Raw genomic sequence first — 19,221 nt, 5'->3', positions numbered from 1 at the left:
AAATGCAGATAATTCTTTTAGCCTTGACCTAGTTGCTGTTTGGGGCTTAAATAAGAAAACATCAGAGAAAGCAGTAAGAAATATTGTTTTGCTGCCTTTCTTTTAAAAAGCTAGAATGATTCATTGTCTCCCAGACTAGCTATCACATGCCAAAGTACAACATGAACCTGTTCTGACTCAGGCTGCCTTCTCAGTTATGAGGCAGAAGAAAACTCCCAGAGAACCTTTTGTAATCTTGCTGATAGCACAAACTTCAAACTAGCTCCAGAAACTGATACTCCTTGGCATGTGAGTATGCCACCCTGCAGCTTGGGCTGGCCAGACAGAGGGCAATGAAGCCTGCAGTTTAAGAAGCACCCAACTGCTAGCTATTAACTGCTTTGGTATCATGATCTTTGAAGGCTGGAATATAAGTAAGTTTCACCTAGAACAAAGATTCTCAACCTTGACTACACAACAGAATCATGAGAGTTGCTTCTGAAACACTCTATGACCAGGATCCCCTCACAGAGATGTTCTGATTCAATTGGTCTGGTATGGCCAACTATTGGGTATTTTTAAAGCTCTCTTAGGTAATTTTAATGTGCAGCCAGGTTTACAATGATCTAGAACAGTGGTTCTCAAAGTGTGGTCCCTGACCAGCAGCATCAATATTATGTGGAAACTAGTTAGAAATGCAATTTCAGAGCCCATCCCAGACCTACAGACAGAATCAGAATCTCTGAGGGCAATTTAGATTTTAACAAACCCCCCAGGTAATTCTGATGCATGCTCAAATTTGAGAGCCACTGATCTAGAGAGAAGAATAAGAAGATATCAGCAAGAAGGGCAGATAATTTAATTACAAAACTCCCTATTTTTGGATATATAGAGTATATCCATCCCACAACCCCAAATTGGCTTGTAAATTTTTTAACTATCTTGTAGAATAAATATCCCATCTCTAAACATCTGAGCCTCCAAAATGCCAGATTATTCTTCTTAATCTCTCTATTCATAATATAAGTTTCCTGGGGAGAATAGTAGAGAGATTTCTAAACGGAGCTTAAGAAACTTCTGCTACTTTTTAAAAAGATTTACATGGTTAGGCTGAGTCATAAGTTGATAATCTTTTTAAACACATTTTTTTATCCAAATTTCTCTAAATGAATCTTAATTACAGCATTTTTGTGACAATGTTTTGCTAAGCTTTTGACCTTGAGAAGAGCACAATTCACAGCGAGAAACGAGGCACGGTCCTAACTAGACACCCAGCACTTGTTTATCTTCCTTTTGACAAGAGAAATAACACAAATAGCAAATGTTTAATAATCCCCAACAAAATGAACACAAAGCGGCCTTCATCTACCTTTTCTCTTCGATGATGCAGTTTTGTAAAGGAATACCTCAGGGGTTGGGCAGAGGTTCAGGGAATATGAAACTAGGAGGGACCAGTAAGAACACTGTACAATGGTATTTTCCAGGCATGTGTCAGGTCTACTGGTCCCTGTGGGCCTTTACTGTAAATGAATCATCTGTTAGACCAGCTGTGGGCGCCCTTACTCTGGAGTCTGTCAAGTTTTCATCTGGAAGTTTTTCAGTCCCTCTGAGGAAAACAAATTACCGTCTATAGCTTTAGAGAACAGATAGGACTTGTGATTTGGGCAATGGACTTCATAAATCCTGTACTAAACCACCACTATCCCAAAGAGAAGGCATACTTTATGGTCTTCGCCTGAGCTCTCATCTGAAATCCTATTGGAAACTGACCCAAAGCAGCCACTGTGATGAAGGGAAGAGGAGGGAGAGAAGGGGGCCATGAATTCGACCTGAGAGGGCACCAAGATAAACAAATTCCTGATGATATGTCCCATAAATAAGTTTGAAATTCTCCTTGTAGGAAACAAGAAAACAACTGGCAGCTTCAACATCAAAATCATGTTCAGAAGAGCAAGAAAAATCATGGAGGCCAGAGTGAGGATGGCCACAGGGCCAGGGTGATTCCAAGAGGGAGGGAGGGAGGAGGTGAATCGTTCAGCAGCTGAGGCTGCCTGCTGGCAGAGGTGCTGGGCTACACAGCGAGACACCTGGGGAGGAGGGTGCAGCTGAGAATGAAGGGAGAGGAGACCATGGCAGTGGAAGGCCCTGGAGCAGGTGTGTGCCGTGCACCCTTAACAGACAGCGCTGTGAAAGAGTGGGTGATGGGCTTCTTTCCCTCAGCATTACATTTGTGAGATTCATCCAACCTGTGCTTGTAGTTTTAGTTTGTTCATTCTCCTTGCTGTCTAGCATTCCACTGTGTTGATATGCCACAGTGTATTTATCCATCCTGGTGTCCATGGATATTTAGCATGTTTCTAGTCAGGGCTGTTAGGAGCAGAGCTGCTACGAACATTCTTGTACATGTTTTCAGTGGACACAAAGACACATTTCCCTTGGGCTTCTGTTGAGTTAGAGGTGGAACTGCTGGCTTGGATTACTGGACTTTTTAATATGTCTTTAGACAAGATTGCATTCTGTCTCACAGCCATTATACTCAACAAATAACATGAGGGGCTCCAGCTCCACTTTGCAGGTGGGAAACTGAGGCATAAAGAATGTGACTTTATGTTAGATCAGCTGCAGGGCCAGAAGAGAAGCTCCCCCGGTCCCCATTCCATCCTGAGCCTGCTTTTCCTGGCCACACCATATTAAACAAAACTTGTTATTACAATCAACAGGGCTTGTGAGTATTTTAAAAATAACCAGCAAAGTGGGAGCTGATGGGGATTGTGCTGGATGGGAGGCCACCTTCTCATTACCATCTTCGTTTCTACATTGGCAAGTGTCTGTTTTGGAAAGTTGATCCCAGAGTAGCAAAAATAAAAAAGCCTCCGGGCATAACAAAGCGCCTCGTTATCTTCAGCGGGCAGGGCTTCCTGCTGGAAAGCGTGCACCAGGAAGAGGCTGCTCTACCCAGCCTGAGGTCAGGTGGCCCACCTCTTTTGGCCCTGAGTGTGGAGCCATGTTCAGAGGACAGGAAGCTCCTGGGGGACTCCAGAGGTCAGGGACCTTCTTCATAACCTGAGCTTGTTCCCACAGGATTGGAAATCTGTCTAGAGCCAGGTCACCCAGGCTCTTTTCAGCATTGAGTTTTTGTTCTGGATTTCTCCCATATGACTCAGAGGACCCCCTACCCCTACCCCTCTCACTTGTAGGTTTGAGGTCATTTGCTTAATTTGCAAAGGATGGACCGAGACAAGTGGAGTAAGTAGGTGTTTCGCCAGCTGACACTGAGGTGCCCTGAACTCGTGAAGGCAACTTGGCATCCCGAAAAGCTCTCTGGAGGCCCCTGGGTAGGATGGGAGCAGCCCTCCATTTAGACTCAAGAGATGTGAGTTCTGGTGCCATTTCAATCCCTGCATATTGCACACTTCTTAACTTCTCTGGGATGATGGACGAGGAAGTGTGTTTGTATAAAGGGCCTTCTGATCACAAGGTATTCTGTTACATAAAGAAAGCCCGTTCAATTGCTGAAGGCACGATTCCTCATCTTGTCTAGCCCGAACCTCTCAGGCTAGACAAGATGAAGACAATATGGCAGGCATATTCTCCACCCAGGAACTTCTGTCCGGAAAAGAAGCCAGAGCCTCCCTTTGAATACATCCCTTCAGCGCAAACAGCCTCTCACGGGACTCATTGCCATTACTGGGTGCCCAGTACAGCCGTGTCTGCTGTTAAAATATTGCAACACGTCTGTGCCTGCTGCTAACTAGTCACTGCCTTGCGTGCTTCCTCCCCTCCACGATCCAGCAACTAAAAAAATAACTCCAGCCCAGCAGGGGGGCCTCCAAGACCCTGCTGCAACACAAAAGCTGATTCCCTTCTGATTTTTAACATCACACCTGCCTTTCATTCATTCAGATGTATAACTACAAAGCAGTGGATCTAAGTTTTTATGGAACTGGAGAATTAAGTACCCAAATAGAATAAGTAAAATTATTTATCAATCAGCCATCTTATTCTTGAGGTTTGGTTCCAAATGACTTCTGGCTTATGCTAAAAGCAAATCTACTTTCAAAAGATAAAACTTTGCCATCTGTAAGGGTTTACAAAAGAGTAAACCCAATCCCAGTGACAACCTAAATGACAGGACCCAAAAACTATTTCAAGCAATGATAGCATCACTGGAATAAGTATATAGCTTCAAAAAGTGAAGAGTTTATCCAAACATAATAATTTGGGGAAATTTTAATGCTGCTGGATATCAGAGGATATTAAGGAATTTTTTAAATAAATTTCTTTTTTTTATATAAATTTATTTCTTTATGTATTTTTGGCTGCATTGGGTCTTCGTTGCTGCACGCGGGCTTTCTTTTTAGTTGTGGCGAGCGGGGGCTACTCTTTGCTGCGGTGCGCGGGCTTCACATTGCGGTGGCTTCTCTTGTTGCGGAGCACGGGCTCTAGGCACACGGGCTTCAGCAGTTGTGGCGTGAGGGCTTCAGTAGCTGTGGCTTACGGGCTCTAGAGCGCAGGCTCAGTAGTTGTGGCGCACGGGCTTAGTTGCTCCGCGGCATACGGGATCTTCCCGGACCAGGGCCCCGTGTCCCCTGAATTGGTAGGCGGATTCTCAACCACTGCACCACCAGGGAAGCTCGATATTAAGGAATTATTATCAGTTTTTAGATGTGATAATGATACTAAGTTAAGGTTTTTAAAGGAGTCTATTTTACAGATACATACTGAAACATTTACAGATGAAACAGGATGAAAGGGGTTTGTTTCAAAATAATCTAAAGAGAAAGTGGTAGGGGAGTGGGTGTCAGGAGGGAGCGGGCTAGCGATGAACACATAGGCTTTTTTATACTATTCTCTCCACTTCTTTATGTTTTAAATTCTTCAAAAGTAAAGTTCAGCAAAATTGTTTCCAATCAGTCTATACCTCCCAGCCACCCCTGGTAGGTGGGAGAAATAACAATTGGAAGCAGCCTGGATTAGGACATGGAGGACCCGGAAGGATCCACAGTCCGAACACTATCTAAACACCGACTGTGTAGCTGTGGAAAGTCCTGTATTTCGTCTTGTGCCGCAGTTTCCTGTCTGTGAAACGCACATAACCTTAACCTACACACACACACACACCCCATTCTGAAACAGGCCAAGAGGAGTCTAAACAAGACAACATTTGTAGAACAGTTTGCGTTCCTTGGGAGAAAGGTGTGACATAAAGGATGCATCACTGTAGGACCTCAGCACCCAGAGGGGTTGTGTGAAGTTTTGTTCAGATGATTCAGGATTCCCAGAAGCTCCCCACAGATTTTTCAGAAACGACCTCATGCTTCGTTCTCTAAGCCAACTGAAAAAAGGAGCAGAAACAAAACACCCTGCTTCTACACAGGAGGCTTTTAGCAGCTCTGTTTACTCCTCCAACACAAAGCCCTTGTTTATGTGTGACAGATGGTAATACATGTTTCTCTCTTCTCTCCACCCCCGCTCATTTGTTCCCCTCTGTTCCTTTGTCCCCCTCCATTCTTCCTTTTCTCCAGTCCTTCTCTGCCTCACACTACTTTTCCTGAACTGATTCAAGGGCCAGGGAGAAGGATAAAGGCAGACAGAACGCCAAGCCCTAGGAAAACGCATTTGCCCAAGTCGGCTATTCATGCTGTCAGGCTGATGCACACAGTCGATTCTTGGTTCACAGCACTCATATTTGAAATGTATTTTTGAAGACAGAGTGACACACCTTTGAAACTGTAGGGGGCTCAGAGCAAACATTAGAAGGCCCATAAATATTTATGTGGTAGGTTTCCATGGATTGCTTTCCCAAAGTAATCACAGACGACACATTTGCGTACAGACACACACACACACACACACACACACACACATCCATACTCGTGTTCCTTCCAGGCCCAGCCACTCCCCAGATAGAACCTAACCTTGTACTGAATATTTTTGCGCTAGGCACAGTCTATAACGCAGCAGGGGAGGGGGTGTGAAGGGCTGAATAAGCCACAGCCTTCTCTCTACCCTCATGGAATGCTGCTGCTGTCCCTCACAGGCCCAGGCAAGTGACTTAGTCGTTCCCAGCCTCCATTTCTTCATCTGTAAAATTAAGGTATTCAAATAGGTAAATGACATAGACTCTTTTCCAGCTCTAAGTATCTATGATTCTATGAGTAATCACACCAAGGCTCCCAGAGAATTCCCATAAACCGATCTACCTGACACCCCAATACTTGGCGGGGACAGGGGAGGGTTTGTCAGAATAGATGTCAAACCAGTGCTCGAATGATGACCCGTATAGTACAGAAGAGAGAAGCTAGGGGCAAAGGGGGAAGGAAAAAATGGTAGTAAGTTTAGTAGGGAAATAACATGCTTATAAATAGGATCCGAGAAGGGGATCAAAGAGGAAAGAATTGATGTAATAGATACCAAGCTGAAGGAGAAGGCAGCTTTGGCACCTGCCTGTATGTCTAAGAGAAAAGATAGCAAGAAAGAAAAATTGGGCATAAGGAGGTGTGTGCCTGACGATAAACTCAGTCTCCTGAAACAAACACGCTTCCAACAGAGGCATTCTCCAAGCAGCAGCATGCTGGCCCTTTTAAAAGAGGCCTCAGTTTGGTGCCTTGTTCTACACAAGGATAATAACTATCCCCCATGGCCACACCCACCCCCAGACAAGAAAGAGTAAAGATCCATGCTCAGAAAAAATGAAGTCGCTATTTGAGAATAGCTACGTCTGCAAATGATTAACTCCAGGATTTATTACCAATTAGGACTATAAATCTCTGCTTACTTTGGCTCCTGTAAAGTTGATTTCACTGGGGGATGGGGGGGAGAGAAATCCAAGCTTAAAAAGACACACTGCAAATTCAAAAGGCAGCAGGATACCTCAAGCACCAGAGCGGAAAGCAGGCTTCACCTTGTGGTTCTAAGCAAACAGCCCAGCAGATGCCCACAGAGTTAGCAAAGTCAAAGAGACTAGTGCCACCGAGAAGAGGGCGTTGGGGCCTGGAAGGAGGGTGCATAACCGAGGGGCCCCCAGCGGCCAGGCCACAAAATGGCCAAAGTTGGCAGCGAAGCATGCGCATCAGGAGTTGTTTTTCTGTTTGTTTGTTTTTCTGGCCACGCCCCACGCAGTTTGTGGGATCTTAGTTCCCTGACCAGGGATCGAACCCAGGCCCGTGACAGTGAAAGTGCAGAGTCCTAACCACTGGACCGCCAGGGAATTCCCACATCAGGAGCTTTAATGTTCCTGATCTCAGGGGTTCTCAGCCTTGGCTGACCACTGGAATCACCTGTGAAGCTTAAAAAACACCTATGCTTGGGTCACACTACAGACCGATTAAATCAGAATCTCTAGAGGGTGAGGCTCAGGTATCAGGATTGTGCAAAAACTCCCCAGGTGACCCTCCAGGTGCAGCCAGGGTTGAGAACCACTGCTTATCTCGTTTCCTCCTCACAGCAACCCCAAGGTATAGGTACAATACTCTCATGGTTTCAGAGAAGAGAAAGCTGAGGCACAAAGAGGCTCAGTAACTGGTCCAGGGTTACACAGCTAATAGTGACGGAGGCATGATTTGAACCCAGACCTCACACTCTTAACCATCACGCCCCATGGCCTCCAAGGCTATGGTTCTCAGCGTTCCAGGCCCTGAGCCTTCGTGGGCTTTTCAAGGTAGAAAATGGGGCCTCTCAAACTATTTTCATATATCTTTTCTTAAAAATCCTAATAGAAATGAAACATTAGCCCATATTAATGCTACGTATTAACTAGGAAGGCAGGTTTCTTTCCTTTGCTTGGAATGAGACGGTTGCACTGGACACTGCATGCTTATCAGGAGTTCTCATTCATTCCTTCAACAAACATTAAGTGCCAGTTTTCTGCAGAGTCTATAAAATAGAACCACCCTGGGCAGATAAGCACACAACAGATATTCTAAGGGCCGAAACAGTGGCATGCACTAGACACTGTGAGAGTCCACAAAGGAAAGTGGACAGCTGAGTGGCAGTAATGTATTATGACTTTGGTGAGTGAAAAATGGCAAAGTAAATCGTAGGATCATATATGCATGTTGCTACGTGGTGAAATAAAAGATGGAGTCCCTAAGTGCAGGTATGGGATAATAAGATGCTATGAGAAGGTTGGGAATACACTGCTGGTGATCCGTAACTATTTAATCCAGAGTAGAAAATGCAAATTCCTGGCTAGCACCCACTTGAGTACAGCGAGCTAGATGTCAACAGGGGAGGGGGGACTGAGGTGACCTCAAGAGCCCCTATCCTAACTAAAGAGGCAGCCAGTTCTCACCTCCAGCCAAACGTCTCCATATCGGAATGTGGGTACAGCGTTGTCAGTCCTTCTGACTTTTTTCGGGGAAGCTGTAAATATGGGTTGCTTAATGCAAGATCTCCCAATTTTTAAATGGCATCTAATTCGAGTCTTTTCAATACACTGTGTAGACCAAAGAAAACACATCCAGCACCAGCTCTGCTTTCACGATTGAGAGTGAGCTCCCTGCCTGACCCGTGGATCCTAAAGCAACTGCTTTTATCCCACCTGTGCTTCCCCCCCCTCCCACCTACAGGTATGCTCATTTATTTTGGGTACGGCATCTGGAACAGCACCCTGGAAATCAGCGCCCGAGAAGAAGCCCTGCACCAAAGCACGTACCAGCGTTACGACGTGGACGACCCCTTCTCAGTGGAAGAAGGTTTCTCCTATGCCACAGAGGGCGAGAGCCAGGAGAACTGGGGCGGGCCTGCCGAAGACAAAGGCTTCTATTACCAGCAGATGTCAGATGCACAGGCAAACACCCAGACGAGTAGCAAGGCGAAGAGCAAAAGCAAACACAAACAGAACTCAGAGGCCCTGATTGCCAATGATGAGTTAGATTACTCTCCAGAGTAGGAGCAACACGCAAGAAATGTGTAGAAATGACGGTGATTTATTTTCAGTAACTTAACCTGTGGGCTAGAAGGTGGAAACGTCTTTGGCTCTCATTTCAAAAACCCAGGCTTCCCCAAAGTCAGTCCCCAGTCATAGCCTGTCATTTGCCAGTTCTGCTCTTCAGGATAGTTCTGTCCAAGGGCTTAACCCAGGTCCCATAGCTGGTCCCCTTGTAAAAAACAAAAACAAAAAACAAAAAAACTAAACAAGAAGCTACATCTTAGGTGCAACCATCAGAGCTGATGGCAGCAAACGTTTCCCAGGCCTTTGCTTTGCTGGTTGAATCTTTTCGCTTCTTACTAAGGCCCCAAGAAGCAGGGAGTAAACTTCTTGGACCACACTGAGGCTGCAGCTCCTCCTGGAGATGTGCCAAAGCAGGCAGGGGTGGGCACAAGGCAGCATTTCAACCACCTGAGACCACAAGGGCAAAGCTCTGTTCTCAGCATGCTGGGCTGAGAGCTGCTCCCTGAGGCCAGGCGGCAAGTGGCACTTCCTCAGCAAGCCACATTTTGTTCTGAAATCTCACAAAAACAAATTCATGGGGATGCATGCCTCTTGTTCTTCGCCAAGGTTCTCACAATCTCCCAACTAGAACTTTAGGACACAGCAAAGGTCAGGGACTCTGAGACCATGACCCCAAAGATTTCAGACTCACCATAAAGCAGTCATGCAGACCCAATAATATGGTGAGAAGCACCATCAAAGCTCTACTTAAATGGCCAGAAAAAAAACAACAACAACTGAATAACCATCTCTTGCAGTGAAAGCCAGAAGGGCATTGGCAAAAATTAACTCTCTGTCATGCCTTCTCTTATACCAGACTCTAAGCTCCTGCTGATATGATGAAAGAGGGCAAAGTAGGAGCATGATTTCATGGCACTAATATACCTTGAAGAAGTAGGCTGTTTGTTTTATGATCAGATAAAAAAGCTTTACAAGGAGAAGTGACCCAGCCACTGAGATCACATTGCAAACTCTACTTCAGATTTCTAAAATTATAAATTCTGTAGTTTTCTGAGATATGCAACCACTTGATTGGTGGGTGCTGCTCTGAAAACAAAAATACTGAAGCACAGCTACTTAGTAACTGCATTCCATGAGATCACATTTCACTTCTGAACCTTATTCCTCTGGAGTAGCTCACTTTTAGATGCGTATTTTTCCTTTTATTTCCCAAAGTAGTTTCACTGAAGCCAGAGAAAAATCTGGTAAGGTCTAAATCTGGGCCATAGAGGGGCTCTTAAAGGTATTTTTTCAGAAAGAAGCTGGAAGAGAACATTTGCAACAAGAAAAAAACACATGGTCTATGCATTCTAGTCCTGGGTTACAGGGATTCCAACACTGCCTTGAGATGTGCACGCATGTATGTGAAGGCACAATTTGGATCAAGCTAAAATCTTTGTGAGAATTTCCTGAAAGGGAGGAGCAATAGCAAATTCTTTGCTCTCTCTGTCTCCTGGATCTAGAGTTATGCCAAAAGTTTTCCAGAACATCAACTAATGTTTAAGTCTATTCTTTCTTAAAGGTTGAGGTTTGTGCCACCTCGGCATGTTTCAGGATTATAAACAGGAGGCAAAAGCACATTTTTATGCAAAACTAACACTGATCAAGAATGTACCAAGTCTTAAGCAATGCGAATAAAAAGAAATGTAACATCTGTCCTTGGAGGCTCACAGCCCAGGGAACGAGGAGCACCAGAGCCTGATAAATGTAGATAAAACAACCGAACCTGACAAGTCCTCTTGGTTGATGCCCTGGGCTTTAACATAATATTTTTTAAAAGATCAACTGAAACTAGTTTTTTAAATAAACTGCATATCCCACCCACAGCCAATGTATGCCATTTAAATTCGAATAATTACTGTTTCCAGATCTTCTTTTTCATTCCTCTATATTAAGTGTTTAGAGCTCTGGTTTCCTGAGGTCATTTTTTCCTTTTAATGCAATGCTTGGCAATGCCATTTTTCTCTCGCCTAAGATTAACCATAAAGATACAGTGCCTGGTGTGTGAAATACATCCTTGGGGATTAAATTCGCTATCAGTAATTTTTGTGAAAACGAAGTTTCGAACTGGTCTTAGGACTCAACAAATCTGCCTAGTTTAAATATGATCTGCTAAACTTGAGACACATCCAGACAGATGGGATGGGGCTGTATTCCTTAAAAGTGTTCAAAGAGAAATATGAATGCAAAAATAACAAAATCTTAACGTGAGTGAAAGAGCTTCCTTTTACTAGTAAGGTGTAGGTATTAGCGTAACCATTGTCTGGTGGCAGACGTATGCAGTTTCTGCAGCATGAGAAGAGAGAAGGCATGCTTTGGTAAACCCCGTTGGTACTGATTTCTGGAAGGCCTTCTCTAAATCACTCTCATTTCAGGAGTCATTTCTCACCAGTAGCATCTGTATATTTTTTTAAGCTTTGCTCTCGTTATTGCTCTAAAGTTGATCAGTCATTTCACCAGTGACCTTGGCTTTTAAAAAAAATTAGTCAATATGATAGAAAAAGTTTTTCAAGATAAATAGACATGTTTTTCCCTCATGTTTCCCAGCCTCTGTGAAACAGTCCTCGATTTCACAATGCAGTTTTCAAATACCATTAGCCACTAGAATGATTATAGTAGCGTTTCCTAATTAATTTTCTTAAGACCATATTTGTGGGACCACGTTATAAGTAAGATCACCCTATAATTACCTCAGAAACTTAGCCCCTTGAACAGAGTCCAAGAAAGACCTATATTTTACTGATTCCTCTGTAGCAAGAGCTCTTTCAGTGAGATTTCATCATGTGGATTTATGATTTGGAGGCAATTACTTGACTTTTTTAAATTGTATGCTCTTTATTAGCACTCTGCTTCATTTCAAGAGGATTTCAGGTGGCTATAAAAATACATATAATACAAAAAGATTAAGTGAGGAACTGAGGCAAATAAAAATAGAAGTAGAAAGGATAAGACAAGGCTAGACGTGTATTTAGTGCACAAATGCAGAACCTGGACATGCATTGCTAGATCTGCCAATGAGGAGGCAACTTAGGAAATAATGGAATTGTTGGTAATGACAACAAGAAGTATTCCTGGATGATAAGAATAAATCCTTCCCCATGAGGGCAGAGAACTGCAATACCACAGATCACTGAAACCCACAGATAAGCTTCAGAGCTAGATTTTACCAACTACATGTGCCTGGCATATAGTGGATGTTCAATAAATATCTGATGATCAGATGGATGGGTGGATAGATGAATGAAAGGAAAAGGAAATATCATTTATTCAACAATTTTTTTGTGGAGAGCTTATTATGTGCTGTAGTGGTTCAAATATCGAAGAGACCTCCCTCCATTGGAAAGATCATAGAGAATGCAGCCCATAGAGTTGAGCCTTGTGGGATGGGGAGAATTTTGCCAGGTAGAAATGAGGGAGACGTCTGCCAGATGCAGGATCAGCATGAGTAAGGTGTAGACTGTGGCTAACAGCTGTCTCCTGACGAATAATTTCTACTGTGCCTCCTTCAAGGGAAAGCAAGAAGCTAGTTTGACAGGAGCACATGATTTGCATTTAGAACTGTAGGAAATAATGCTGAGAAGGCAAGTCAGGGCTCACGCACAGATAGACGTGAATGTTGAACTGAGCTGGCTGGCTCTCCTTGGGTGAGGAAATGATGAAAGTATGAATCAGGGAAGGCTGGACTTTAAGAAGCTGGGGCAGTGGCTTCATCTGCCTAACAAGGAGCTAATAAATTACATACACACTCCCAAGTTGATTTAACATACCTAAAGGGGGAAAATATCCATACTTAAAACAATGTATGATTCTTCCTTTGAAATCCTGTCTGATTTCATCAACTTAGGAGAAGTATAGTCATTTAACATGTGGACAGACAACACAAAGTTATTCCCAGCCACTTTAAAATTTTCAACAGTAAATTTAAACAACCAAACCTAACAACATTTTATATCTATCTAACCTGAACAGTAAAACCGCAGCTCAAGATTTTACTCAACTTGAGTGTAAAGCCACTTTGTGAAAGGAAAGGAATGATAGAATTAGGTCAAGAATCCAGTTCTACTTCTTAGTAACAAACTAATAGCTAATCAAATGTCAACATAATGGTCATGATGAGCCTCTTTAATAAACAGGGGGGGAAAGGTTGTTGAATTTAATGATCCATCTTTCTCTAGAACCTGTGGGTTGGTCAGGATATAAACCTAGTAATATTGGGGAAACAAAGCACAAACTCCTTCAAAGAAATGTCTTTCCCCCATTCTGAAAAGAGTTGATGAGCTTGAACTCCTTTACATCCCACTTTTAAATCTACTTTACAAGGGGCCACCTCTTCTCCGCATTATGAAGAGAAGCTAGATGAGTTTGAGAATCTGTCTAAAAGACTAGAGGAAATTGCTGTCCCCTTTCCCACTAGATTTTAGCAGGGCCGAGATGTCAGTGGAAGCCCACTGAGGGTCACCCACACGTTTACTAATTCTGTGTCTCAGATTAGAATGTCTTGTTGGGTGGAGATGTCAGAATGTGTCTGAAGCCACAGCTGGGGTCAACTCACCGAGTCCTGGCGGCAGTTAACAGTCCACGCTGGGATTTAAGCCCTCGGGCTAGTGCGCACTCCGAAGACCAGCTTAACTTCTTATGCTGGAGGAAAGGGCGGAGCAAATTCGCCGCCCTCCAAATTCGCCTCGTGGCATTCGCACTCCCTGGCGTTTAGAACAAGACTTGTCCAGGAAGGTTTTTCTATCTCAAATTTCCACGGAGACTCAGTTTCTCCCATATGCATGCACCTCCCGCACGCTGAGCACCCCTCTCCCTACTGGCAAAGAGAGGCGCCAACGGCTAACCAATGGTGGCGCCGACGTGAAAGAGCCAATAATGTGTAAGGAAACAACGCGCAAGCGCAGGACAGCATCCCAACGCGCAAGCGCAGGACGTCATCCCAACCCGCAGGTCCCGCCGCCAGCGGGAGCTTAGATGCTGTTTCCCCAAAGGAGTTTGTATTTCTCAACTGGAATGGTGATGGGTAGCAGAAAGCCCCTTTCGTGTACAAATTTGTTAGTCCTGTGTCTACTTTTATTGTCTCTAAGACTTTTGAGGAGAGGCTCTTGTAATTTTTCCCCCCCTCAGGAGCAACTTTGTTTCTTAAAGGCTTTCCTCTTCTTGCCCGGCTTGAGTAACTCACTCGTCGTTCTGAAATACCTAGGCACTTGCCTTGTGCCATCACTACTTCTCTAAGAAAATGTTTTCGTTTTTTAGGACTTAAGGCCCAAAAGGGATTAGTGGAAGTTTTGAAGACCATCAAAAGTGAACATATATTCTGTAGCATCGACTAAAATAGCGTTAGAAATCATTAAACAGTATGCTACGTGCATGGAGTTACAAAATTCACATAGGGCCTTCGCAAAGACAGCTTTGGGCTTGAAGTCTTCTGAAGGCAGGTAGCTGTAATTTCTTATTCTATGAGAACGTTTAGTGCATTTTGATACAATAAGGAAAGAAAATGGCTTGATATTAGAACTAGGAAACAGGGGCAGCCTGGATTTTTTCATTAGGGACTCCCTCTGTGCTTTTTTTCCCCGTTTTCCTGACATTGACATTGGTGGCATTGACTAACGGGAATTGTGCGTCATGTGAATTTCCCAGGAAGTGAAGACTGTGAAGGACTATGTTCATTCTGAGAAGGCTGCTCCTTGTACATCTACTACTAATTGGTCGTGGCAGTTGCAGGTACTTTGTCTCATTCACTCACGCTTCCAGAGGGTAGACTCTACCCTGGAAATCATAAACACCCACCTTCCAAAGCGAAAACACAGTTAATGCTACGATGGCGCGTAAATACCTCAACCATCTGGGCTGATAGAAGGGGCTGCAGGTCTTTTAAAGAGCAGCTATAGTCCTCATCCCATATAGGCACACCATCTAACCAGGACTCACATTCTAGCTTTTCTCACTGTGGAAAAGAAACGTTACTGTTTAATTCATATCCAAAGTTATAAATACAGCTTGTAAATTTTACTAACGTGTTTCATTTTTGTTTGGTCCTTGAGAGCTACAACTTGCTTTTTTGCAGATGGTAACTTCTGGTGTTGTTCTCTGCTTTTTTTTTTTTTTTTTTTTTTTCTGGTATGAACTTGCTGTATTTGTTAAAGTTTGTTTTGTGGTTTCTAATTCCCATTGGTGCACTGTACAATGGGGTGTGTAGTGTCATGAAGAAAGAAATAATACGCAGCTATGTTATGAAGTGTGTTTTATTTTTAAATGACTGTGATGTTGACAATATATTGATTTATTAAGACACTAAGGGAAAATTCTAAATTTACCAAAATGTGTATATTTTAATAAATGCATAAAGCTTTATTGTGTGCCTTTAAATTTAAAAATGGGTTTATAAAGAAAGTCAGAAACAAGTGTCTTACTATAAAATATCCATAATAATGTAAAGCTCTTACACAGGAGATGACCAATAGAAAAAAGAAAAGAAAAAGGAGCTTTCCCATATTTTGTTACCTTAACCAGTATCTGAAGTCTGCTACTTTCTTTCCATCCTAAAATGGAGATGAATAAGTGAATCTTGCCTTAAATGTTTCAATTGTCCTTTGTAGAAAAGCCAGATAAATGAGCTCATTTTTTGGAACTAATTGCATTATTGTGGAAAATTCGTTTTCAGAATAAAAATATTTTAAAAATTACAGCTAATCGACTATTAAAATTTAAATTTGAAGCAAGTGCCATCCTACCTTATAAAGTTCACTTTACTTCTGTGAAGAAACTAAAATTCCGCTTTAGCAGACTCTTGGGAGAACGTGACGTGATTCTGTCTCCCTCTCACCATTTTCCTCCAACAAGGTACAGGGCTCTCCCTGGGACCCTGCTCACTACAGTGCCTCATGAGTTACCCCATTCCCAGTTCCAGCTCCCAGTCACAGCCACACACCACTCCACCCTCAGCACCATGGAACGTTCGAGTCATTGCCCTCCTTCATTTTTTGGACAAATTGCAGGAACATTACCTGCCTATAGTCTCAAACCCAATTAATGACAGTAGCATTCATTTATTTTACTTTTTGATGGCACAGGTAGTGACACCTGGAGAAAAGGTAGAGGGGCGTATCAGGGTCACATATTACCCACACTACGTGAGATGCGAAGAAACTGCCATGTCTTTATCCTACAACTCCTTAATCTCCCTTGCAAAGGTTCACCCCCCTGGGTGGCAGGGGAGAGAAAAACAAACTTTCAATATATTAATTTATGGAATCACAGTTGCCTTCCAGTTTGGCCTCTTTTTAGATGATCTAGTCTCTTTGGGATAAATTCTCCATCTTCTGGATTCCCTCCCTTCCTCCCCCTTGCTTCTCTCCAAAATGGCATCTGGGAACAGAGCCTATGAGATCTCCTAAGAGGGGGGGAGTTGGGGTGCAGATGAGAACTAGGGTGTTCTGGACCCTTAATGGACACTGCTGAAGAATGGTTACCGGGATGGCTCCCTGGACAGATGACCACTGAAGAACGACTGGCCATGGGGGTTTCATGATGACATTCATTTCCAAAGTCCATAGGCCCTTCTTCTCCTTAGCCCACACGCATTTAACTCCAGAAAAGTTTCTGCACATTGATGCCTCTTCATACGGACTCCAGGCCTTTGCTGGTCCACTGAGGCCTCAGCATTTCCACATTAGAACTCACTGCACCCCACCCCACATACCCTCTGGGCCTGGGGAACCAGGAGCACCACCTGGGGCTCAAGTAGCAGCCACTCCCTTCACTAATGATGCACCATCATTTCTGGGCTGTGTTCACGGAGGCTTACAGCCAGTGGTGTGCAGCAGCCTGCGCATGAGAATGATTAACTTTCTGTGACTTTTGTGAGTCAGTTCCTGAAGCAACCATTATTTTTTTTTTGAATTTTATTTTATTTATTTTTTTAAACAGCAGGTTCTTATTAGTTATCCATTTTATCCATATTAGTGTGTATATGTCAATCCCAATCTCCCAATTCATCCCACCACCACCACCCCCGCCCCCCTGCGCTTTCCCCCTTGGCGTCCATACGTTTGTTCTCTACATCTGTGTCTCTATTTCTGCCCTGCAAACCGGTTCATCTGTACCCTTTTTCTAGGTTCCACATATATGCATTAATATACGATATTTGTTTTTCTCTTTCTGACTTACTTCACTCTGTATGACAGTCTCTAGATCCATCCACGTCTCTACAAATGACTCAATTTCATTCCTTCATATGGCTGAGTAATATTCCATTGTATATATATGTGCCACATCTTCTTTATCCATTCACCTGTTGATGGGCATTTAGGTTGCTTCCATGTCCTGGCTATTGTAAATAGTGCTGCAATGAACATTGGGGTGCATGTGTCTTTTTGAATTATGGTTTTCTCTGGGTATATGCCCAGTAATGGGATTGCTGGGTCGTATGGTAATTCTATCTTTAGTTTTTTAAGGAACCTCCATATTGTTCTCCATAGGGGCTGTATCAATTTACATTCCCACCAACAGTGCAAGAGGGTTCCCTTTTTCCACACCCTCTCCAGTATTTGTTGTTTGTAGATTTTCTGATGATGCCCATTCTAACTGGTGTGAGGTGATACCTCATTGTAGTTTTGTTTTGCGTTTCTCTAATTATTAGTGATGTTGAGCATCTTTTCATGTGCCTCTTGGCCATCTGTATGTCTTCGTTGGAGAAATATCTGTTTAGGTCTTCTGCCCACTTTTGGATTGGGTTGTTTGCTTTTTTAATATTGAGCTGCATGAGCTGTTTATATATTTTGGAGATTAATCCTTTGTCTGTTGATTCGTTTGCAAATATTTTCTCCCATTCTGCAGGTTGTCTTTTCATCTTGTTTGTAGTTTCCTTTGCTGTGCAAAAGCTTTTAAGTTTCATTAGGTCCCATTTGTTATTTTTGTTTTTATTTCCATTACTCTAGGAGGTGGATCAAAAAAGATCTTGCCGTGATTTATGTCAAAGTGTTTTCTTCCTATGTTTTCCTCTCTGAAACAACCATTATTAACACTTAACTTCTACAAACTTACAATTAGTTATATTAAAAATAAATGTGATAAATACTCAAAACTAATTATTTTATTACATGTAACCATTATCTATGCTCTTGAGGTTATTTACAACTGTTACATCTGTATGGGGGAATTCCTATATAATGATATGCTATTACACATTTCTTCCCAGCTCCATGTTCAATGAGTTCACATTGATAGATTGAAATCAGCCACGGTGGAAGTATTTACACTCTGCAAATTGGCATATGCTGCAAAATCAGGATTGGTTTTTGTTTTTTTGGTTTTTTTCCAGAGAGCTATTAAACATTTATAAGCACACCATGGCTTATATCCTTTCCAGCTAAATATACCATAACCCTTCTGATGTTTTCAGGTGTTCTCACTCCTATCACACCCCTGCACACAGAGCGGGGAAAGCCTGCACAGGTATTTTTCCCTCTCCGTCTTACCTCTATTTCTCCTCCTCTCTCCACCATCCAGCAAGACCATCAGGGGCTGGCTTTCCACTCTTTTTTCCATCTGCCAAGGATTCCCCTACATATTATCCTCCTTCCTGGGGGCAATAAGCCTTGTAATTTACTCTTACTGGTGGGAGGGTTGCCCATTTGCCTGTTTACAAATAGTATCCGAGAAGAGTCACAGGGCAACCTGGAACTAGGGATTATCAGGATCAAAAATAATTGAGTTGATATACCAAAATACAACCTCATTACATGGGTCTTAAAGTTGAAATGTTATTTAATAACAACTACTGGCGACTATGTGGGGAAAAGGAACACTTGTGCACTGTTAATGAGAAAGTAAAATGATGCAGCTGCTGTGGAAAACAGCTTGGCAATTCCCCAAAGTATTAAAGATAGAACTACCATATGATCCAACAATTCCACTTCTAGGCATATATCCAAAAATAATGAAAGTAGATTCTCGAAGGTATTTGTTCATAGCAGCATTACTCACCATGGCTAAAACATGAAGGAAACCCAAATGTCCATCAATGAATGAATGAATAAAGAAAATGTGGTCTCTACATACTGTAGAATATTATTCAGCCTTAAAAAGGAATACAATTCTGACACATGCTGCAACATGGAGGACATTATGCTAAGTGAAATAAGCCAGTCACAAAGAGACAAATACTATATGACTCCACTTATATGAGGTACCTAGAGTAGTCAAAATCACAGAGACAGTAAGAAGAATGGAGGTTGCCAGGGGCTGGGGGAGGGGAGAGTGCAAACTTATTGTTTAATGGATATAGAGTTTCTGTTTGAGTTTGG

At 42.8% G+C, this 19,221-nt stretch overlaps 1 protein-coding gene across 1 annotated transcript in view; it reads left to right on the top strand.

Moving 5' to 3' along the window:
- Positions 1-8,872, top strand: part of SLC7A14 (solute carrier family 7 member 14) — a 68,524-nt gene extending 59,652 nt beyond the window's left edge. The window contains exon 7 of the mRNA XM_068547409.1: positions 8,550-8,872. Within this exon, the coding sequence (XP_068403510.1) occupies positions 8,550-8,872 (323 nt within the window). The remainder of the gene's footprint in view (positions 1-8,549) is intronic.
- The last annotated feature ends 10,349 nt before the right edge of the window (positions 8,873-19,221 follow it).

The sequence above is a fragment of the Eschrichtius robustus genome, chromosome 6 (genome assembly GCF_028021215.1).
Source record: "Eschrichtius robustus isolate mEscRob2 chromosome 6, mEscRob2.pri, whole genome shotgun sequence".
Taxonomy (NCBI): Eukaryota; Metazoa; Chordata; class Mammalia; order Artiodactyla; family Eschrichtiidae; genus Eschrichtius; species Eschrichtius robustus.
Note: the sequence above shows the minus strand (reverse complement) of the source record. Positions and strands in the feature narration are given on the sequence as shown.